General features: G+C 39.5%; 1 protein-coding gene across 1 annotated transcript in view; it reads left to right on the plus strand.

Annotated features, from left to right (window-relative positions):
• NRK (Nik related kinase) overlaps nucleotides 1-25,144 on the plus strand; it is a 198,682-nt gene that overhangs the window by 140,027 nt on the left and 33,511 nt on the right. The window contains 7 exon segments of the mRNA XM_008157310.3: nucleotides 941-1,019; nucleotides 2,080-2,255; nucleotides 4,492-4,555; nucleotides 4,952-6,122; nucleotides 9,560-9,667; nucleotides 20,180-20,247; nucleotides 23,234-23,328. Of these exon segments, the coding sequence (XP_008155532.2) occupies nucleotides 941-1,019; nucleotides 2,080-2,255; nucleotides 4,492-4,555; nucleotides 4,952-6,122; nucleotides 9,560-9,667; nucleotides 20,180-20,247; nucleotides 23,234-23,328 (1,761 nt within the window).

The following is a 25,144-nucleotide window of genomic DNA, read 5'->3' on the forward strand; positions in this document are numbered from 1 at the left end:
TTTTTTGAGGAATTGCCAGACTGCTTTCCATAGTGGTTATACCAGTCTACATTCCCACCAGCAGTGAATGAAGGTTCCCCCTTTTCCATAACCTCTCCAACACTCGTTAGTGCTTGTCTTATTGATAATGGCCACTCTAACAGCTATAAGGGGGTATCTCACTGTAGTTTTGATTTGCATTTCCCTAATGGCCAGTGAGGTTGAACATCTTTTCATATATCTATTGGCTGTTGGTATTTCTTCTTGGGAGAGCTATATTTTCAGGTCCTCTGCCCACCTTTGGATTAAATTGGTTGTTTTGTCTTGAGTTTTATGAGTTCTTTATATATTTTGGAAATTAAACTTTTGTTGAAGGAGCTATTGTTCACAAATATCATCTCCCATTTGGTTGACTGCCTCTTTTTTGTTGTCAGTTTCATTTGCTGTGCAGAAGCTTTTTAGTTTTATATAGTCCCATTCATTTATTTTTGCCTTTATTTCCCCTACCTTTAGGTTCAACTTCATAAAATGTTCTCTATGACTCAGGTCCATAAGTTTGGTACCCATATTTTCTTCTATATATCTTATTGTTTTGGGTCTTATATATTTAGGTCTTTGATCCATTTTGAGTTAATTTTTGTACATGGGACAAACTGTAATCCAGTCTCATTCAATTGCATGTGGCTTTCCAGTTTTCCCTGTACCACTTATTGAAGAGACTATCTTTACTCCAATGTGCATTTCCGGCTCCTTTGTCAAAAATTATCTGTTCATATGCATGTGGTTTTATATCTGGATCTCTATTCTATTCCATTGATCTGTGTGTCTGTTCTCTCCCAATATCATGCTATTTTGATTGTCATAGCTCTTTAGTATAATTTGAAGTCAGGTAGCATGACACCTCTAACTTCATTCTTTTTTCTCAGTCATTCATTCTAAACTTATCTATTTTCCTTTGCAGCGCTGTGTAACCTTCAGCCCTTGGAAGCCCTGTTTGTAATTTTGCGGGAATCTGCTCCCAAAGTCAAATCCAGTGGATGGTAAAAATGAATGACCTAATTTACCAAACACATTAACTTGGTATTTTTTATTTAGCAAAGAAGTGTTAATTCATTTGGTCAGTCCTGCTTCAACATCTTTGTTCAACAATATTTCTTAAAATTCAGTACCTTAAGTGTGGTGTCTAAATGACTAGTTTTCTTTAAAAAGTAGCTAACCAACTAGAAATAAGTAATACCATCCAGAATATATTATGATGACATTATAGTACTGACATTAATGGCATATTCCATTGTTTCTCCAGTAATGGGATGTACCTATGGAAATCATTTGTAACATTTCTCACTGTGCTTAGATAGGCAGTCAGTGATTATGATATATAGCCCAGTTGCTTGGCCCATTCATTAAGCTAAACACCCACAGACATAGAAAAGAAGACTTGTTGTCCCAGGGTGCTACAAGCCAACTAAACTTCAAAATCCTTTTCAATGAAGCTTATTGATCTAGTACTTGACATTCTTGCTTATTAGTATTGCTTGCCCTCGTAGAAGTGATGACTGTGATTTGATCACTAACATTCTTGATTGTGATTCAATTTAACCATTCCCACAGATACAGGCTTTATGGGCACATCTGATTTCATGGGTCATTTTATAAAGTTAGCCTCAATAACACTTGTTTTGGTGGATCATTATATCTAAACCTCTGTATTTCCATATAGTCAAGTGAAGCATTCAGATTTCAACATGTGACTGCTGTGGGCTGACAAATCTAGTCTCATGGTCTACATTTATTACATTAACCACTTAATTGCTGTTCTACTACTTGACTTTCTACCATGTACACACTTCTGAATTCACTGAAGTTTCTACTATTATTTGGGTAGAAAATCCCAATAACTGATCTCTTCTGAGGTTTGAATGGCATTACTGTATAATGTATATTGTCAAGCTGCAGGATATTTAGCAATTAAAAAGACAATTATAGTGATAGGCAACTATTTCCACAAATATGAACTTCATAGTGGCATGTGGGTGGGCATGTGGATGGGTGTGGCAGGCCTGAGAATGTCCTTTTATCTCTTTGACTCATGTCTTTTAGGTCCCGCAAGTTCCACAATTTCATGGAAAAATGCATGATAAAAAATTTCCTATTTCGTCCCACTTCTGCAAATATGCTTCATCATCCATTTGTTCGGAATATAAAACATGAAGGGCATGTTGTTGAGTCACTAAAGAAACATCTTACTGGAATCATTAAAAAGAGACAGAAAAAAGGTAGAATATATGAACTTTCATTTCACTGGAATAACTATTTAGATGAAAGTGGAACTTATTCTTTTTTTTCCAGGAAAAATCTCTTTTTTTAAAATTAGGTTGAAAGTAACAATTCTGAGGCCCTCAGTACTTAGTTTTTCTACTAATGTGCCATGTGTACTTAATTCATTATCTCCGGCTGTTACAACTGGCAAGTGTTCATATTTACAGACCTCGAAAGCCTCAAGAAGAATTTTGGGATGTGCCAATTTTATTTTTTTAACTCCTAACTAAAGAAATAAAGTAAATAAAAAAGCTATATAATACTTGGATTCTTTGGCTGACATTTTAATTAACTTCAATGAGATAAATGGCTTTGTAATTAACCATTTATTGACTTTTAATTTTGAAGTCTGTGCACCATACAAAGTTTGTTTTATGTTCTAATATCCAACTATAAAATATAATTAAAGGAACTATTTGTACAAATAAAAATAAGCTTCTATATATTAATACTAAAAATGGCAGGATGGATTATTATCAAATCCAGAGGAAACGACTTAGGAAGTTCTATCTTATAGATTGTATGGGAAATTCTAGACTTAATTTGAGGCACCATAGACAAAGTTGAGAGTGGTTATAGAGTGGGAAAGGGGGAACCTGAAAAAATATAGCACGCATTTTCAAATTAGCTTCAGAATTTATTTCAGTGTAACTTCTTTCATCTATCCTATATAATAAAAGCCTAATAAGCCAGTTGTCTGTTCAACCAATCAAAGCGTAATATGCTAATGCTGCTCAACCACTCGCTATGACATGCACTGACCACCAGGGGACAGACAGTAAACTGGTCAACCAGTTGCTATGATGTGCACTGACCACCAGGGGGCAGATGCTCCAACTGGTAGGTTAGCTTGCTGCTGGGGTTCAGCAGATCGGGACTGAGCTGGACATGCCCTGGAGCCCTCCTGTGGTCCCTCCCTGGGTGGCCAACCTCCCATGTCCCTCCCTGGTCCTGATTGTGAACTGGTGGTATCCCTCGGCCTGGCCTGTGCCCTCTTGCAATCTGGAACCCCTTGGTGAATATCGGAGAGCTGGTTTCAGCCTGATCCCACAGGCCTGGCCAAGGGACCCTACTGGTGCACGAATTCGTGCACTGGTCTTCTAGTATAACTATATGCTATTTTGGAGCGAGAAGTAGCAAGAGTTAATTTATTTAGCCATGGTGGAGAATTCATTGGATGAGCATCACAAAATCCAGCCAGTATCAAATGGGTGCATGAAGACCATACATCTACTTGATTTGCTAAATTCCATAGCAAGTTTTCTGTATTGTTAACTACAGGAAAAGTCACATTCACATGAAGATTATATGGAAGATATACACTGAGTGGCCAGATTATTATGATCTCTGAACACATAATAATCTGGCCACTCAGTGTACTTCTCTTGAGTACCTCATTTATTTGATATCAAAGATACTATAAACCGTGCACCTGATCAGTTTTCCCCTTTGCACTGGCTGATAGAAAGCTCAGGGAAAATAGGTGGTTGATCTCCAGCAAAAGTCTAGAATACTTTTGGTACCCATTTGAGATACAAATACACTGAGTGGCCAGATTATTATGTGTTCAGAGATCATAATAATCTGGCCACTCAGTGTAAATATAGTTGCCCTAAACACTTCAACATAGCTTTAAAAAAACAAACGTATTTGTTTGGGTCTGTATTTCAGGTCAGCACAGCTGACAGGAAAAAAGCTGAACTTTTCAATGCATTAAGTATGAAACCCAGAATTTATATTTTTAACATTCTCCTTGAAAGGACCTAAGATCTTTATCCTCATTTTCAATCCTCTTTGAAAGGACCAAAGATAGGTATGGGTCCAAGTTACAAAGTCCTTAAATCTAGAGCACACACCTATAAGCCATGTTCACCAACCATCTAGAGTTTCTCTTGGTTTTTTCTTCCTTTGTCTTTCTCAATTTTTTCTCTTTAGAATTGTAGCAGATTGCTAAATTTTCTTTCTTATTACCAGAGAAATTAGTCTATATGGAACAGCTGCACTGTAGTATAAAAGTGGACCCAAGAACCTGGATATTGGCTAATCACCAACCAGATGTGATTTGAAGGGTTACCTTCTTGTTGTCCTTTTAAATTCACTCAACATCCTGAGAAATAAAGGGTGAAAGTTGGATAAGCTGGATTACATTAATTTCTGCTGATTGTTATGCATTATTTTTTCTTTAATAAAAAGGAATACCTCTGATCTTTGAAAGAGAAGAAGCTATTAAGGACCAGTATACCACAAGAAAATTCAGGTATGTTATACAAGTTACATATGGGATTTGATGTTAGCAATTCACTTAAGACAGTTGATTTCCATACTGTTTTATTTGACTCAGAAAAACTTAATCTTTTCTCATACCAAAAAAACACACAAATCTATATTTTCAAGAGATATTTATGTGAAAATGTTGAAAAAAATGTTTGATTACTATTGAAAGATTCCTTAATATATGACAATAGAATGATCAAGTATATTTAGTAATACAAATGATAATTTAGACATTACAGGAATGATTCAAGAAAGATTTATTAAAACTATCTTTGGTTCGGAAAATATTTATCTTTTAAAATAAAAGCATTTCCCCTGAATGGCTTCTCTCCACTGACAATTCTAATTGTATGGCAAACGTTTGTATGTTTATTTCTAGAGGACATTGTTGTACCCATGAACTTCTGAGACTGCCAACCAGCAGTAGATGCAGACCACTTAGAGTCCTGCATGGAGAACCCTCTCAGCCAAGGTGGTTACCTGATCGAGAAGAGCCACAGGTCCAGGCACTTCAGCATCCACAGGGAGCAGCCAGGGTGTTCAAGCCACTACAGGCTCAGAACAATGCACCTAGATCTCTTCAGGGGCAAGCCCAGCCATCTCAGAGACTACAAGGGGCGGCTCAGGTGTTCATGCCACTACAGGCTCAGATTAAGGCTAAAACATCTAGGCCCCTACAGATGCAGATTAAAGCACCTCCACGACTACGGAGGGCAGCATGGATGCTCATGCCACTACAGGCTCAGGTTAAGGTACCTAAGTCTCTACAGCTACAGGCCCAGGTACCCAAAGACCAGAAAGCTCAGGCTCAGCCCCAAGCATCAGAAGAACCACAGGATCTGGACCGGGTACCAGAGGAATTTCAGGGGCAAAATCAGGTACCTGAACAACAACAAAGGCAATTTCAAGCCCCTGGACAACAGCCATGGCGGAACCAGATACCTGAACAGCAGCTGGAGCAGAATCAGGTACCTGAACAGCCAGAGGTACAGGAACAGGCTGCTGAGCCTACACAGGCAGAGATTGAGGCAGAGGAACTAGAGTCATTACATGTGCATGCCCAAGTGTTCTTGCCTCTACTGTCACAGAACCACCATGTGCTGTTTCCACTACATTTGGATACTCAGGTGCTCATTCCAGTAGAGGGACAAACCAAAGAGTCACATCAGGAACAGGCCTGGGCACTAGAGCCCCCACAGGCCGTTGGCTCAATTCAAGCACTGATAGAGGGACTATCAAGAAACTTACTTAGAGCACCAAACTCACATAACTCAAAGCCACTTGGTCCACTGCAAATCCTGATGGAAAACCTGTCATCAAACATGTTTTACTCTCAACCAGAACAGGCACAGAAAAAGAAAAAATCAAAAGTTTCTAGTCTAAGGCAAGCACTAGCAAAAAGATTATCACCAAAGAAGTTCCGGGCAAAGTTATCACAGAGACCTGAAGAGCTTGAGCTCTCAGATTTAGAAGCCCATAGGCGAAGGCGCCAGCGCAGATGGGAAGATATCTTTAATCAACATGAGGAAGAATTGAGACAAATTGCAAGTGTAAGAGATTTTAATATTTTTACTTAGTGAAATATGCAGAGAAAATATGCTAGCTCACTTATGTTTTCCCTCTGTAAAACCAAATGAAATAAATATACCTGTGTCCCAGAGAAGATTAGCTAAATAGTTTGTGCTTCAAATAAATGATCCAGATAATTTTCACTTAATTTGAGAAAGAAAAATTTGCTTGAATGATCCAGATAATTGCTTAATATCCCTGTGGAAATATAACTTTAATTATTAGTTTACTACCTATTATTCCCTTAACCAATAAAGAGATATCATATGTATGCATATTTAAAATTACTAGTTGGATATTTTTTAACTTTATTTTTATTGTTGGCACTATTACAGATGTCCCCATCCCCCCTACCCCTTGCCCACCTCCACCCAGCCCTCATCCCTTCTTCCATCTGGCCAACACCACACTGTTGTCTGTGTCTATGGGTTATGCATTAATTGGATCTTTAAAATTATTTTCAAAGTTCAAACTTTGCAATAATTATATAACTTTTATTAACCAATATCACCCCAGTAAATTCAATAAAAATTTTTAAAAAGCTTTCCAATATAATGTATTAAAAATAAAAAACAAATTAAAAAAAAACCACAAATTTGGTTTCATTACTCTAACTTTTTTTTTCCATTCCTCTAACGTCTAAGTTAGTTTATTTGCTTTTTCTTTCCATGGAGTGATTAACTGTACCATTTAAGTGAATTGCACTATTTTTTGTACTTCAGGGTGTTTAAGTCAAGCTTAAAATGAGAAGGAAAATCAGTTTCTAAAGCATTTTGCATACAGTTACCATATGTATGACTTATCTCCCTAATTTTCCACCAATTTTACATCATTAATTAATAAAGTGGCTGCATCGAATATGACACATTACAAATTTGTCTCTGCACTCTTTCAAAATGTGGGACACATTATCTTAATCTCTTTACCTTATTTTGGAATAGTCAAAAAACTTTGTTCTTTCAAAATTGTCTAATATAAGTGGATATAATTTGGCCAGAGTTGATGAATTAAATATGACAAATCTGATTTGACAATGAAGGGTTTGTGAGCTTCCTAAGCAAATTAATGAGGTCAACAAGATTAGGAGATCATTTGTTTTCTAATACTTCAAAGCAGGTATTTACATAAAAGAAATCATTGTGAGGTTCCTAAATTAAACCCTGGTATCAACACCCATTTAATCTAATAATAATTAATGTAGTAATTAAAAATGAACATTGTCTGAATGTCTGGTTAAGGGAGTCTTTTGCTTTGTGCCCATGAGCCAATTTAACAAATGTTATTTCCCTGACATATTTAACATGAAAAAAATTAAAAGCAGCAAGAGAAGAAAGACCCAAAAGGGGAAATGGATATCTAATCCCCCCAAAATGGGAGATAGGGAGAAAAAGAAACCAGATAGTAAAGAGAAGATATGAGTTCAGAATGGTGGTATTTGTCCTGAAATTGGGGCATTTAAAATGCTAATGACCAGTTAAAGACAAGTATCACATGATCTCATTCATATGTGTAATCTAAAGAACAAAATAAACTGATGAACTAAATAGATCCAGAGACATAGAAGCATGGAACAGACTGTTGAATCTCAGAGGGAAGGGGGTGGGAATAGATTAACTAATGAATTTATATGCACATATGCATAAGCCATGGACACAGACAATAGTGTGATGAAGGCCTGGGGCACGGGGTGGAAGTGGGCTAGAAGGGGTCAATAGGGGTTGGGGGGAAGGGGGCATCTGTAATACTTTCAACAATAAAGATAAATTTAAAACAAACGAACAAAAATAAATAAAATGCTCATGACTATTCTCAGTGAGCCCTAGTAACAACTGAATCTAATGGGTTTCGCATTTGTGAAAAAAAGCTTTTATGCATCCTTGCAAAACTCTTAGTATTAGTACCATGCACATATTTATTGTAATATAATGTTTTAAATATATATGGGAGAAACCACTCTAAAAATTAAAGAAAAAATTAATAGGTAACAGTTACTAAACTCATGACCCTATGATCTTGTATGGGCATTCCTATCTTTATGTGTACATTATTGATACTGTAGTCAAAGTCATAGGTCTTTTGAAATACCTGAAAATGTATTAGCACTCAGAGACACATGTAAGGGCTTCAACTCACCAGAATCAAAGAAAACACATTTTTATTACTCTATTTGAATGGAAGAAATAATATTGACTGGCTTAAATGGGGAAACCGAAACTTTTGTAAACTCCCAGGGCTGAATTAAGGAAAAATATTTGCACTGCTGTATTTCAGAACTTCTATTGCACAAGAAGACCACACCTTATACCTATAAATGCATAGAAACATGACAGTTTGGGGTTATGACTTAAGCTTTAAACCAGAGATTATTTTTTAATTTATTGAGGTGACATTGGTTAATAGGATCATATAGATTTCAAGTATACATTTCTATGATACATGATTGATATATTGCATTGTGTGCTCACCACCAGTGCACAGTTGAATCATCTTCCATTACCATATATCTAGCTCCCTTTACCCTTTACTAGCCCCCAACAACTTTCCCTCTGGTAACCACCATACTTTTGTCTGTGTCTATGCGTGTCAATTTTATATCTCACATATGAGTGAAATCATATGATTCTTAACTTTTTTTTACTGACTTACTTTGCTTAACATAATATTATCAAGGCCCATCCATCTTGTAACAAATGGCAATATTTCATCTTTTCTTATGACTGAATAGTATTCCATTGTATATATACTGAGTAGCCAGATTATTATGATCTCTGAAAGCATCATAATCTGGCCACTCAGTGTATATCCTATATAATAAAAGACTAATATGCAAATTGTCCCCTTGACCAGGAGTTTGACCAGCAGGCAGGCTGGCCAACCGCCATGATCCCTTCCCATGGCAAGACTGGCCGGACCCCACCCATGCATAAATTCATGCACCAGGCCTCTAATATATATATACTGAGTGGCCAGATTATTATGCGTTCAGAGATCATAATAATATGGCCACTCAGTGTATGTACCTCATCTTCTTTATCCAATCATCTTTCAAAGGCCACTTTGGTTGTCTCCATGTCTTGGCCACTGTGAATAATGGTGCAATGAAGATAAATATGCATATATCTTTGCAAATCCACAGATTCTTAACCTGGATCTAATAGATGAGCTAAAAGTGGTCAATGGTCCTCCTGAAAATATCTAGAGACATGCGTGTCTATATACCATTTTCTATGGATAAGCTGTAGCATTCCTTAGATTCTGAAAGAGACACAGAGCCAAAAACTAGTATAAGCTACTGGTTTAAATCAATTTTAATATTGGCAAATGATTAATTTATATTATGAATCAGGATGATGGAGTTGTTCCTATAATTTTCATTTTAACAGCAATTAAAATAATTATTTTCCTTTTATTTCAAAAGGACAAAGAAAATGAATCATCAGACAATGATGAAGTAGTTCATTCAATTCAAGCTGAAGCCCAAATAGAACCATTGCAGCCATACGTACCAAATCCTAAAGGAAATGAGGTAAATTTCTCAATATTAGTTGATATGGCATTAATAAGTGTCTACAACTGTGGTTCTTAAATGTTTTGGACTCAGGATCTTTTTATACTCTTTTTTTTTTATATTTTATTGATATTTTACAGAGAGGAAGGGAGAGGGATAGAGAGTTAGAAACATCGATGAGAGAGAAACATCGATCATCTGCCTCTTGCACACCTCCTACTGGAGATGTGCCTGCAACCAAGGTACATGCCCGTGACCAGAATCAAACCTGGGACCTTTCAGTCCACAGGCCGACGCTCTATCCACTGAGCCAAACCAGTTAGGGCATGATCTTTTTATACTCTTAAAAAATTGCAGACCCCTAAAAACTTTTGTGTATGTGATTTGTGATATTCAGTATTTAATGTATTAGAAATTAAAACAAAAATTAAAATATTTATTAATATATTTAAAAATAAAAATAAAATAATTTTTATTGAAAAATATGTTGTTTAGGTCAAAGTATGTGAATAAAATCTGATTTCTCACATAAAGGTAGTTTGAAGGGGAAAATTTTTATAGCTTTTTCATATAATTGTATATTCTTTGATAATACACAAACATTGGAAAAGTGGAATTTAAAACCACATTAATTAAGTTTTGTATATTTGGTAACATTAAAATCTATTGATCTCTTATGTACTATGAATAGATATTTTATTCATGCAAGATTTTGTAAGTTTATGTATTGTTCAGTTGGAAAATATTGGTTCACTATTTATATAGATCTTCCCAAATGTTTGCACATTATATTTTACTAGAGGCCCGTTGCACGATATTCATGCAAGAATAGGCCTTCCTTCCCCGGGCTTCACTCTCAGCTGCCCCGGAGCTGGCAAGTCCCTGCTCCCAGCCCGCCCAGAGCCAGCAAGTCTGCGGGAGCCAGCAAGTCCTTGCTTCTGTCCAGAGCACGGCTCTAGTAGTTCCCTCTGCCACCCCCCTTCCCCTCATAGCAGGCGTCACGCCCCTCCCGGCCACTCCACACTTGCATATGCAAATTAACCTCCATCTTTGTTGGGTTAATTTGCATACTCACTCTGATTGCCTGTGAGTGTAGCAGAATGATGGTTAATTTGCATGTTTCTCTTTTATTAGGTAAGATTATACAGCATCAAAACATAGCACTTATTAGTATCACCATCACTTTCATCATAAATATTATTGAGTGTTGATAAGCTGTAAAATGCTTGGCAACAGATACTAGTTTACATTTTTAGTTTTCATTGAATGCTCAATGTTATCATTGCTAACAAATAACATTAGTTGTTTTTCCTGAGTCAACAGGCTTATTTCATATACACACACACACACACACTGAGTGGCCAGATTATTATGATCTTTGAATGCATAATAATCTGGACACTCAGTGTATATCCTATATAATAAAAGGCTAATATGCAAATTGTCCCCTCGACCAGGATTTCGACCAGCAGGTAGGCTGGCCAACCACCCATGTCCCCTCCCCCTGGCTAGGCTGGCCGGACCCCACCCATGCACAAATTCATGCACCAGACCTCTAAAATATATATATATATATATATATATATATATATATATATATATATATACATACTAGCATTCCCATTGCAGGAAAAATCCTGCAATAGGATTTCCTGCTGCACTCTACCCTGCCTCCATTCCTCCCTTGTCGCCCACCCCGCCTTCTCCGCCAGCCCACCTGCATTTCCCTTCGCCCCCGGCCCTAACTTTGCTCCTCCCTTCTCCTCCCCTCCCCCCTCGCGCCCCCCCCCCCCGGCTTGCTTGCTTCTTCGAAGCTTTACTCCCTTCTGCAGCTCTTGGCTTCTTTCGACGCTGTCTTGATATGCAAATTAGCCACCATCTTTGTTGGGGTAATTTGCATAATCGTCCTGATGGGCTGGCGGGCGTGGCTTGGCTGATGGGCGTGGCTTAGGTGTAGCGAAGGTGCAGTCAATTTGCATATTTGTCTATTATATATATATATATATATATATATATATATATATATATATATATATACTGAGTGGCCAGATTATTATGCATTCAGAGATCATAATAATCTGGCCACTCAGTGTATGTGTGTGTAATCTGGCAACTCAGTGTATGTGTGTGTGTGTGTGTGTGTGTGTGTGTGTATGCCTAAGCAACCATCGCAACCGAATGGACGACCAAACAGGCTGCATGGGGTGACTAGGCCGGCAGGGGGGTTAGTGAGGGGCAACCAAATGACCGAGCAGCAGGCTGCTTGGGGCAACCAGGCTGGCAGGGGTTTTAGTGAGGGGTGACCAAATGACTGAACAGCAGGCTGCATGGGGTGACCAGGCCCATAGGGGAGGCAGTTGGGGGTGACCAGGCACACAGGGGAGGCAGTTGGGGTGAGTGCCCAGGCCAGCAGGGGGGGGGGCAGTGAGGGGTGAGAAGGCCAGCAGGGGGGTCAGTTGGGGGCGATCAGACCGGCAGGGGGGTGCAGTAAGGGGAGACCAGGCCAGCGGTGGGGGCAGTTAGGGGCAATCAGGCAGGCAGGCAGGTGAGCAGTTCGAAGCCAGTGGTCCAGGACATCCCCCAAGGGGTCCTGGATTGGAGAGGGTGCAAGCTGGGCTGAGGGGAACCCCTCCTTGCACAAATTTTGTGCACCAGGCCGCTATTTTTAAATAAAATGCCTGCTACATACTCAAGTTGAATAATCATAGTTTGTCTTGTCAGTCATTCTTTTAAGTAAAAATACTGCCTATAAAATTTGATAGTTCAGGTTATAACATTAATAATTGCCATGAATAAGTGCCTAAAACAGTGGTTCTTAAAGTCTTCAGTCTCAGGATCTCTTTTTTAAATATAAAATAATTTAATTTTTCTTTGTTTTCTTTTTCAATGAATTTATTAGGGCAACATTGGTTAATATTGTTTTAGGTATACAATCCCACAATACATCATCTGCATATTATATTGTGTGTTCACTACCCCAAGTTAAATCTCCTTTTATCACCATTTATCCTTTCTTTACTGCCTCCTTCATCTATCTCCTCCACCCCTCTTTCCAGTGGTAATCACCATACTGTTGTCTGTGTCCATGAGTCTTCCATTTTTTCCTTGGCTTAATCCCTTCACCCTTCTCACCCAGCTATACATATCTTTTTCCTTGGTCATCTCTGTTCTGGGTTGTAGCTTGTGACAAGGTGTAGTTCATGTAATTTGTGGTTTATTTTCTTACACTTTGTGGCAGGCATCCTCAAACTACGGCCCGCAGGCCACATGGGGGTGTTTTTGCCGTTTTGTTTTTTTACTTCAAAATAAGATATGTGCAGTGTGCATAGGAATTTGTTCATAGTTTTTTTTTAAACTATAGTCCGGCCCTCCAAAGGTCTGAGGGACAGTGAACTGGCCCCCTGTTTAAAAAGTTTGAGGACCCCTGCTTTGGGGAATAATTAAGTCCTGGTGTCCAGGTTGGCTTTTGTTTTCACAGCTATATTAATAGCTGTATAGCACATGGTATTGCTGAGGCTCAAGTTGCAATTTAAATTCGTGTGCAGACAAAATCGTATAAACATAGCCAACATTTCTAACAGCTAGCCATCTATAAATTTCTTGGTTACTAAGGATCATTAGGTGGATGGGTGAAAACTCGAAAATTCTTGCCTTACTGATAGTGGGCCATAAGTTTCATTGTTGTTCTTAATCACCACAAGGGCCCTAGATTAATACATTTATTCATTCATAATGCTTCATAATAGTCTACTATTACATTTGTCATGGACAATTATCCTTTTTAAATATGGATGTTTTTTCTGATACTAAGAGTCCTCTGAAGTGAGTATTGTTTTATAAATATTAACTAAACACAGGCAGAAGAAACATAAGCTGGATTGTACTATTTAGTTACAAGCAGCAATATATCTCCCTCTCTACCTTATAAAATGCTGATTTTACTCTTACTCTCAGATAATAATTATTACCTATAACATGACACACAGGGAAAGAAATATAATGATCTGTGTCTGATTGGTTTGTCTTAGTATATACTATTCCTACTAATCATTATCTTCTCCCCTTTTTCTAGATCAAATATAGCCAATTCATATTAAACATTAGCCTTTATTATTTTTGGCCTTTATCTCTTCTACGTAATTTTGGCCTCTGGTTTATTAGTGTCAATAAACTCTCTGAAATCAGATTCATGAATCAAGAGGCCTATCCTGGGTCAATATGATGCCAGCTATCAGAATTGAATGTGGAAAAAGTTAGTCAGATGCTTATTCTGCATACTGCCAGATATGTGGTTGTATTTGGAAAAACTCATTAGCAAAACATGTGAACAATTGACATTTTTTAAATTTCCTATTTCTCTGTCTGTGGTAGTGAAAAGACAAACTTGGTAAGTTAGTACACAGAGAAAAAAATAGTTTAGTAAATTTAGGACAGTTTCTAGAAACTATAGAATGATTTTTATCAGAATGAAAATGCAAGATTTTTTTTGCATTGTAACACTTGAATTTTCCTTTCTAAAGAATCTAGTCTGACTGCCTTGTTGAATATCAAAATGACCTGTTTTGGGGGGAGCAGCTAAAAACTATTTTTAGTATAAACCCAGTGATAGAAACTAAATTAAATAAAGACACTAAAAAGGAAGAAAATTACAGGCCAATATCCCTGATGAACACAGATGCTAAAATCCTCAACAAAATATTAGCAAATAGGATCCAGCAATATATTAAAAAGACCATACACCATGATCAAGTAAGATTTATTCTGGGGATGCAAGACTGGTACAATATTCACAAATAAATAAATGTGATGCATCATATAAACAAAATGAAAGATAAAAATCACATGATCATATCAATAGATGCAGAAAAAGCATTCAACAAAATCGAGCACCCTTTTTTATTAATATTTATTTTGCTTAATATATTAATTCAGCAATTTGGCAGGACACAAAATCAACATTCTGAAATTGAATGCACTTTTATACACCAACAATGAATTCTCAGAAAGAGAAACTAAACAGACAATCCCATTTATCATTGCAACAACAAAAAGATACCTAAGAATAAACTTAGCCAAGGAGGTAGAAGACCTGTACTTGGAAAACTAAAGCACATTGAAAAAAGAAATAAAGGATGATACAAACAAATGGAAGCATATATCATGTTCATGGATTGAAAGAACTAACATCATTAAAATGTCCATACTACCCAAAACAATCTATAGACTCAATGCAATCCCTATTAAATTACCAATGGCATACTTCACAGAACTAGAACAAATAATCCATAAATTTATATGGAATCATAAAAGATCCTGAATAGCTGCAGCAATCTTGAGAAAGAAGAACAAAGTTGGAGGTATCACAATATTGGATATCAAAGTATACTATGAAACAATTGTAATCAAAACAGCCTGGTACTGGCACAAGAACAAGCTTATAGATCAATGGAACAGAACAGAGACCCCAGAAATTGACCCACACCATTATGGTCAATTCATATTTGACAAAGGAAACAAGAACATACAATGGAGTAAAGACAGTCTTTTCAACAAATGGTCTGGGGAAAATTGGACAGATACATGCAAAAAGATTAAACTAGACCACCAACTTACACCATACATAAAAATAAACTCAAAATGGATAAAAGACTTAAATTTAAGCCATGAAACCATAAAAACCCTAGAAGAAAACATAGGCAGTAAAAATCTCACATAGCAGAATATTTGCCAATACATCTCCTTGGGCAAGATAAACAAAGGAAAAAAAAATAAATGGGACTACATCAAAATAAAAATTTCTGCACCACAAAAGAAACCACCTTAAAAATGAAAAGGGAGCCCACTGTAAGGGAGAACATATTTGCCAATGATATATCTGGTAAGGAGTTAATCTCCAAAACATACAGAGTACTCATGCAACTCAGCAAAAGGAAGACAAAAAAAATCCAATTAAAAAATGGGCTGGGGACCTGAATAGACACTTATCCAAAGAGGTTATACAAATGGCCAAGACATATGGAAAAATGCTCAAAGTCACTAATCAGAGAAATGCAAATAAAAACCACAATGTGGTACCATCTCACACCTATCAGAATGGCTATCATCAATAAATTAACAAAGAACAAGTGCTGGTGAGGATGTGGAGAAAAGGGCACACTAGTACATGGCTGGTGGGAATGCAGACTGGTGCAGCCACTATGGAAAACAGTATGGAGTCTCCTCAAAAATTGAAAACTGAAACTGCCATTTGACCCAGCAATCCCACTTCTGGGAATATATCCTAAAACCCCAAAACACCAAGCAGAAACAATATATGCACCCCCATGTTCATAGCAGCATTATTTACAATAGCTAAGATTTCAAAACAGCCCAAATGCCCATTAGTAGATGAATAGATAAAAAAAAAAAACACTTTAGGACAGTTACACAATGGAACACTATGCATCATTAAAAAACAGGGATTTATTACCTTTTAGGACAGCATGGCTTAACCTGGAGATTATAATACTAAATGAAATAAGCCAATCTGAGGAGGACAAATAAATATCACATGATCTCACTTATATGTGGAATCTAATGAACAAAATGAAATGACCAACAAAATAAGACCTGAAGCATGGAGGCATGGAACAAACTGACATACCTTGATATATGGGTGGGGGAACAAAGAGAGATAAACCAAAGAACTTATAATACTTACTAGAGGCCCAGTACATGAATTTGTGCACCTTGAAAGGAACTGTGGGCCGTGAGGCTGCTGTGGGCACAGGGGTGGGTCTTGGCCCATCCTCCATGCCCCTGCCCAGTTCCTCCCACTGTGGTCCCCGGTTCCTTGTCTACCGGCAGCACCATTTCCACTACGGCTCCCATGCGCTGACAGTGCTGGCCCTGATGCACCCACTGATGCTGACGGCTCGGTGCAATTGGGGCCGGCACCAGCAGCAGGTGTAAGTGGGGCCAGTTCCATTGGTGGTTGCGAGCATTGACTTCTGCCCTGATTGCCCCTCAGGAGCAGGGGGAGGTGGAGAAGCCCTCAAGGGCAATCAGGGCTGGCAGCCTCCGCTCGAACCCACTGATGGTGCTGAGCAATCTGGACTGGCGGCAGGCACTGGCAGCCAGTGTGAGTGGTGGCTCAGGTGCCGGCTGTGGGTGCAAGTGGGGCCGGCAACCACAGTGAGTGCGAGCTGTGGCTCCAGTGCCGGCAGCGGCTGCGAGCAGGGCCATCGCCATCAGTGGGTGCGAGAGGCAGCTGCTGGCCCGATTACCCCTCAGGAGCAGGGGGAGGTGGAAAGCTCTGAGGGGTAATCGGGGCTGGCAGCTGCTGTTTGCACTGGCTGACAGTGCTGAGCAATCAGGACTGATGCCGGGTGCCAGGGGCTGGAAGCCGGTGTGAGCAGCAGCTCCAGTGCCAGCAGCAGGTGCGAGTGGGGCTGGCACTGGCTGAAGGTACAAGTGCCAGGTGGAACATGGGAGCAAAGAATTTTCCATAACCACTAGAGGCTCACCTTAATGACAGCGACCTGCACCCCGCCTTGGTCTGGCACCTCTGCTCACCTGCTCCACCATCCCACTGCACTGAATACTGGCCATGTTCTGTGCTCTGCCACCTGCTGCCCACACCTGCCATGTTCCGCACATGCCCCCTGGTGGTCAGAGCACGTCATAGTGACTGGTTGTTCAATTGGTTGTTCAGTTGTTCCGCCATTCAGTCTATTTGCATATTAGCTTTTTATTATATAAGATATACATAGCCCATGGACACGGATAATAGGGTGCTGAAGACCTGGGCAGTGGGTAGGGCTTGGCAGTGTGGAGTAAAGGGGTGGAAAATGGGAGACATCTGTAATAGTGTCAACAATAAAAAAAATATATAAAAATACTTGTGTGGTTTACTTCTATAGCCCTGATTTGGCAGTACCAAGCTCCATTTGTTAAAGGGTTCAAATAAAGTTAAATCAATTAACTTTTATAAAGAATTCTATTCAATTTGAAGTTGGTATTAGATGAAAGAATCTTTAAAAAATAAATCCAAAATGTTAATGTCAATTACATTCAAGGAACATGAACACTAATGAGAAATAAGGAAAAAGTAGAGAAATAGTTCCCTAATGCAATTTGAATTTCTTGATCACACACTTGCAGACCAAACAAAATGCAAGAGGCATCACCATAGTTCCCTATAAACCTTGGAAACCTCAGAATTTTCTGATTTACACAGTACAGATTATACCCTAAATAGCTAGTAAATATGGCATTCTGAAGCAACGGTCTTAGAGTAAGTCTTATGATGTGGCAAAAATCTCATTATTAAGGCAACTATTTTGGCAAACATTTCTCCAAAAATACCCAAATAGCCAATCCTATATAATAAAGAGGTAATATGCAAATTGACACTCATGCCCTTGTACAAGATGGCCACCCTCATGTGGTCAAAGATGGCCACCATAAGATGGCCAGAAGGGGATGGTAGTTGTGGGCAATTGTGCCAGCAAGCGAGAGAAGTTGGGGGAGACCAAGCCTTCTGGGGAGGGCAGTTGGGGGGGACCAGGCATGCAGGGGAAGGAAGTTGGCGGGGGACCAAGCCTGCAGGGGATGGCAATTAGAGGCAACTAGGCCTACAGGAAAGGGCAGTTGGGGGGACCAGGCCTGCAGGGGAGGGCAGTTGGGGACCAGGCCTGCAGGGGAGGGCAGTTAGGCCTGCAGGGGAGGGCAGTTAGGGGCAACTGGGCTGGCAGGGGAGGGGTATTTGGGGTGACCAGGCCAGAAGTGGAGGGCAGTTGGGGGTTACCAGGCCAGCAGGGGACCAGTTAAGCATCAATCAGGCTGTCAGGGAGTGGTTAGGGGGCAATCAGGCAGGCAGTCAGATGAGCGGTTGGGAGCCAGAAATCCTGGATTGTGAGAGGGATGTCTGGTGCCAGTAGTTGGACATCCCCAGAGGGGTCCCTGATTGGAGAGGGTGCAGGCTGCACTGAGGGACACCCCACCCCAGTGCATGAATTTCATGCACCGGGACTCTAGTAAATACATAAAAAGATGTTCAGAAACATTTATCATTAAGGAAATGCAACTCAAAACCACAATAATTACTACAAGGTACTATCTAACACCCACTAAGATGGCTATAAAGACAAAAATAGCAAGTGTTGGTGAGAAGGTGAACTAACTATAAACTTTATATCTTGTTGGTGAGAATGTAAAATGGTGAACGAATAAAAAATGAGGCAAGGCAGCACTCCATGGCCTATCTACCAATGTTGGTAGAAAGTAAATATGCCCCACTGATGGAATCTGGCATATTACATATGCTTCTTTTTTTCTGAGTGTTTTGCTGTATTGGATGAATGTTTAAGTAATACAATTCAAATGAATTTATTTAGAATTGAAGAAAGTATTTGGAATACTGTCATTTCAGTAAAACCATAAATTGAAAAACACTTTTTAAAAAATGGGACAGTTTTGACTCAGATTTTAATGATGTTTGTGTGTGTGTGTGTGTGTGTGTGTGTGTGAGTGTGCATATGTGTGACACCTTTTGAAAATCTAAGTTTGGTGTAAAAGGGTGAGTGAGTGAGAACTTTGAACTTAAATTCTGAGTGAGAGTTTAACATAAAAACTAATATGAAAACATAGAAAGAACATTACATTATCCATTAGAAGACTTAGATTCTGATAATAGATATTATTTGAGTTGATGTAAAATTCTTTAAAAAGTCATTTTCCCTCTTTGGGCTACAGATTTCTCAATAACAAAATCAGGGTGTTTGGTTATATGATCTCCAGAGTCTGTTATTATATTAAATGCAGAGCTATCATCAGAAATTATGGTTAAGCAGTTCTAATGTTATAAGTAACTAGGAGCTCAGCCCGCGATATTGCACAGTGCCGCCCACCAACCTGCAGCCCTGCCTTGACACCCGAACCTGTCCACACAGAGCTCCAGTGTGCCTGGCCCAGCCCCCAAACCCTCTGGCCTTCTCTGGATGCTTCAAGCCCCACGCTCAGTCCCTCCAGTCGCCTCGGGCTGGTCCTACCTTCTCTCTGCACCTCCCTGCTTCCGCCCTGTCTCCGGAGCAACGCCCTAGCTATTAGGCTAATGACCTGGTCATTACCCATTAGGGCATCCCATTCATTAGCATATTAGCTCTTTATTAGTATAGATTATGACAGTGATGGCGAACCTCTGACATGCGTGTCAGCACTAAATATTTAGTTTTTGGTTTATTAAATACAATTATATATAACAATTATACATTTATGTTATTTAAACTGTAAATATCATGAAATAATGTTTTTTCCTCAAAGTGACTCACTACCCGAGTTATGCTCAGCTTTTTGGCGAAGTTTGACACACCAAGCTCAAAAGGTTGCCCATCACTGGATTATGAAAATACAATCTATTTATAAAAATTGGATTTTATAAGTTGGATTTTTAACAAAATATCTCTATGAAGAAGGGTATTTTGCCATAAATTAAACTCAAAAGTATTTTTGATGGAGAATTCTATCAAAGTATTGCATTGTGTCTTTAAGGTCCAAGAAAGATGTACTTCTGTGCCTTATAACCGGGATCATGCACACCATTTCATGTTCTCTTCAAGGTATGTGTCTCTGATATATTTACTCACTATTTACTATCACATGGATAATTAAAGCTTATCTATTTGACACTAAGGTCTGTGTTAAGTTAAAACTAAAATATCAATAACAACATCATCATCAATAGCCCATATTTAAAAACTTAATTTCAATGATCCATTAACTAGATATTTCACATTTGGATGTATGCAGTCTCACTGTCATTTAGTTTGATAGTTAGCTGGTAAGATCCCCAATTTAATAAAAGTAACAACAATGAAATCTTTGACAGCTTTCAATTGGTAATTTACAATAAAAACAAGTATAATTTCATTTGTATCATATACTTCAATTACAAATCCTATCTAATAAAATAGTAATATGCAAATTGACCATACCTCTGCTACACCCACAAGCCAAGCCCACCAGCCAATCAGAAGCAAGTATGCAAATTAATCCAACCAAGATGGCTGTGGCCATAGAGCAAGCAGGAAGCTTGGGTTTCCCCAGCAATGGAGGAAGCCAAGCTTCCCACACACTCTGGCCAACCCTGGACTCCTCTCAAGGCTACTAAGTTTCAATTATAGAAGATAAATAAATCCCAATAAAAATGGCGGCAGCCATGGAGCTGGAGAGAGCAGGAGGCTTGAATTGCTCTCAGTGATGGAGGAAGCCAAGCTTGCACAGCCCTGGCCTGCCTTGGCCTCTGCTCAAGGCTACAAAGTTTCAATTATAGAAGATAAATAATCCCCAGATACCAGGGCCTCTGCTTGGGTCGCCAGGGGGCATGGCCTGCCTGCAAACCACCACAGGCCCCTTGCCCAGGCTGCCCCACACCCCAAGGGAACCCCACCCTGATCTGGGACACCCTTCAGGAAAAACCAGCTGGCCCCCACCCATACACCAGGCCTCTATCCTATCTAATAAAAGAGTGATATGCAAATTGACCATCACTCCAACACACAAAATGGCTGCCCCCATGTGCACACAAAATGGCTGCTCCCATGTGGACACAGATGGCTGCCACAAGATGGCCAGCAGGGGATGGAAGTTGGGAGGGACCAGGCCTGCAAGGGAGGGCAGTTGGGGGCGATCAAGCCTGCAGGAGAGGGCAGTAAGGGGTGACCAGGCTGGCAGAGGAGGGAAGTTGGGGGCAACCGGGCCTGCAGGGAAGGGCAGTTGGGGGGGAGCCAGGACTGCAGGGGAGAGCAGTTAGTGGGGACCAGGCCTGCAGGGGAGGGCAGTTAGGGGCAAACAGGCTGGCAGGGGAGCAGTTAGGCATCAATCAGGCTGGCAGGGGGGTGGTTAGGGGGTGATCAGGCTGGCAGGCAGAAGTGGTTAGGGGCAATCAGGAAGGCAGGCAGGTGAGCAGTTGGGAGCCAGCAGTCCTGGATTGTGAGAGGGATGTCCGACTGCCCATTTAGGCCCAATCCCAGTAGGACATCCCTTGAGAGGTCCCAGATTGGAGAGGATTCAGGCTGGGCTGAGGGACACACACCCCCAGTGCATGAATTTTGTGCACCGGGCCTCTAGTTTTATTATGTACTACATGATAAAACATACCTGTACACATAAATAATTCCTAACCTCAGAAGCTAATGACACAGAATGTGCAAGCCTGAAATGACCTATTGGGAAAATCAAATCTAAAACTCAACATTATATCAGTGATAGTTTATATCAGTCACTGTAATTCTTATCTCTGTAATATTGGTGAAATTTCATTAATTTTCAAAGTTCATGTTTTATATTTTAGATGTTGTGTGCAATGTGTTATATTTGGAACTACATTTAAATGAAAATTTTCCTTGAAAATCATACCCCCTTCAACCCCAATTTATGGGTACAACTTAGCCTATATTCATTCACTCAGTCATCCAGTAAATATTGAGCACTGACTATATTGAAGATACTGGACAGAATGTCCAGATGGCATAGAGTTGATAGTATATAGTATTATATTCCTACTATATTATACTTTAAAAGTCCATATATTTATGTCCTTAGATTTTATGTGTAGAAATCTTGGAAAATTTGAAACTTAGATTGGGAACATTCTCTTTCTCTGTATTCAATGAATGGATTGTCATGATCCTTATGGCCACAAAGAGGGGAAGAAACCACTTTAGTTTTGTGTATCTGTTTTTAGTATCATGGAGCATGACTTTAATGAAATGTTATATATATATAATATACTGTATATATAATTGTTATTTCTGTTAAACGAGAATTGGTTGATCATGTGACAAAATAATTTTTGAAATTATGAATAACAAATATATTAACTTTAAGTATGGTTAAATTTATAAAATTGACTTAAATGAAACTTGAGTCTTCCCTGAAATTTTGGTTTATAGAAAAACTTGTCTGTCTCAATCTTAAATTAATAACTATAGTCCTTCCTATGCAGAAATTCCAAAGCAACTATAAAATTTAGCAGCAGTCATTCCAAAAATCTTTCTAAATACTCTCTGAATTTGAATAGTAAAAATTTAAGTGTTCTATCTGTGTCCATATATATATATATATATATATATATATATATATATATATCTGGAAATGGACATTAAAAATTGTGGATTTAAAGCATTTTAAATCAGGATGATAATAGTGGAATATTTTACATTAAAATATGCATATATTAGCTTTTTTATCAAGTTGAAATCCTCACATACTGTACACTATAAAGTTATGTTTATTGCTGTATTACTTTATTAATGTCTGAATACTTGCTTAAAGAAACTTTATAGGAATTTTTAAAAGTAAATATTATATGTGGAAGAAACACATGACTATATGGGAACACTTTTTTTATATTTTCTAAAATGTTTCTTTGTTAAAGATAAAAATAGCATGTTGGGGGGAAAGTGGAAATTGGAAAATATTACTTAAGCTCTCCTTCTTCCCAGTTTGGTATATGCACTTATACTTAAATAAAACTTGTTGTTGGCCCTAAAATTGAGTTGTACGTATTAGGACATGACACATACTTTTCTGTCTTTTCATTAGTGTTCCTCAGTGGTCTCTTTTGGAACAAGTTCAGAAGCCCATTGACACCAGACAAAGGAGTTTGCAAAATCCTCAAAATTGCCTAGCAACATCAGGTGATTCAAAACAGAAACTGTAAAAACACAGCTAATGATTCCCAATTTATATTGCAGAAGTCAAGAAATTATTTCAACAAAAAATTAATTGAAAGTGTCATGGAGTCCAAGTAGGATTAAGACCAGGAGGCCATTGGATTTGGCAGTTGGGTGTTTGATGGTGACATATTAGAAATGAAAATTGATTTTTCAAAAGTTTCTTCTTTCAGTTGAGTAGTAGCTATGGATGTGTCTAGGGAGATGGAATGTGTCTACTTTAGTTTCTATAATATATGTGAAATATATGGGAAAGGTACTTGGGAGAGGCCTCTACAATAAGCTTAATTTTATAGGCTATCTTTAGTATATGGAAATATTAGATGAAGTAGTTGTGTGTGTTTATTCCTACCACCTATTTTGAAATAAGGAAATCCTGCATTAAGCCCAAAAGCAGTCTGAACCCTGATTAGTGGGAGAAAATAATGGATAGCAACTGTGTAGATAATAGCTAAAGTTCTTTTCAGCTCTAAAATTCTATTATTTTATTGTGTGTGCTATATAGAACATTTTAAGTTCCCATGGGATAGCATACTTTAACATGTAGGAAAGGAGAGCACGTAATTTAAATTTGCCTCAAAATCTCAAACACTTGCCTAATATCCCTATTTAGCCTAATAACACATCAAGAGACTTGAGAGAAAATGGTTTCCTGCAGAAAGATAAGAAACTGCAAATACACAACTCTATCAGAAGATGGAGACACAAATTGTAGGGTGTGTTCAGCATAATATTCTCAAAAGATACCAGTGTATGCAATTACATGTTTCCTGTAGTTGTAGTGCTAATACTTTGGCTATATACACCAATGCTGCAAATGAAAGTGGTATAGTACTATTTATCTTTAAAATCAAGTGCACACAAACAATAAACAGGGACCTGAGTGTCCCCTTAGTGAAGCTTTTTCAAAATACACTTACCGAGAGAGGAACCAAGATGGCGCCATAGGTTAAACACCTAACCTGCAGCCGGGCACAACAATTTCAAAAATACAACTAGAGGTCAGAACGGACATCGTCCAGAACCACAGGAAAGTTGGTGGACTGAAATGCCCACAGCTTGGGGGAAGGAGAAGGCCACGGGGACAGTCGGGGAAGCCTTAAAAGCCTGAGGTATGGAGAAACGGGCGGAGACACGAGCACACGCGCCTGCGGGGAGGATGGAACCGGAGAGGAAGGGGTGGCTGATGACCTGGCCAGCGTTCACTGGCAGGAAGGAGATAAAGGCTCTGGAGTGCGCTGAGCGCCGGCTCCGATTGCACTGAACCCCATTCCGGGCAAAACCCTGGGAAACTCACTCACTTTCGCAACTCCGCCGCCCCCGCAGGCCACCCGGCCCAGGACGCTGGGGACGCTGCCGCAGCGGCGGCGCCCGGAGCCCCGCGGCCTCCCAGCACCCGTCCCCGCCGCGCAGCCCCCGCGCGCCTGGTGCCGCGGGCCGCGCCCCGCACACCAGATGGAGGCCCGGGCGCCCTCTCCGTGCACCTCCCGGCGGCGCTAGACTTCAGTAGAGTTGACTGAATTCAAGGGATTAAGAAGTACAAATTGGGAGGGCGACGCCCGGAACGCGGCGATGGCGGTGCCTGGAGCTCGGCGGCCGCCCAGCGCCCGTCCCCGCCGTGCGGCCCTCGCGCGCCTGGTTCCGCGGGACGCGCGCACCGCGCACCGGACGGAGGCCCGGGCGCCCTTTCTGTGCACCTCCCGGCGGCGCTAGACTTCAGTAGAGTTGACTGAAATGAAGGGATTAAGAAGTACAAATTGGGAAGTTTGAAAAAGATGGC

This window comes from Eptesicus fuscus, chromosome 1 (genome assembly GCF_027574615.1).
Source record: "Eptesicus fuscus isolate TK198812 chromosome 1, DD_ASM_mEF_20220401, whole genome shotgun sequence".
Classification (NCBI taxonomy): domain Eukaryota; kingdom Metazoa; phylum Chordata; class Mammalia; order Chiroptera; family Vespertilionidae; genus Eptesicus; species Eptesicus fuscus.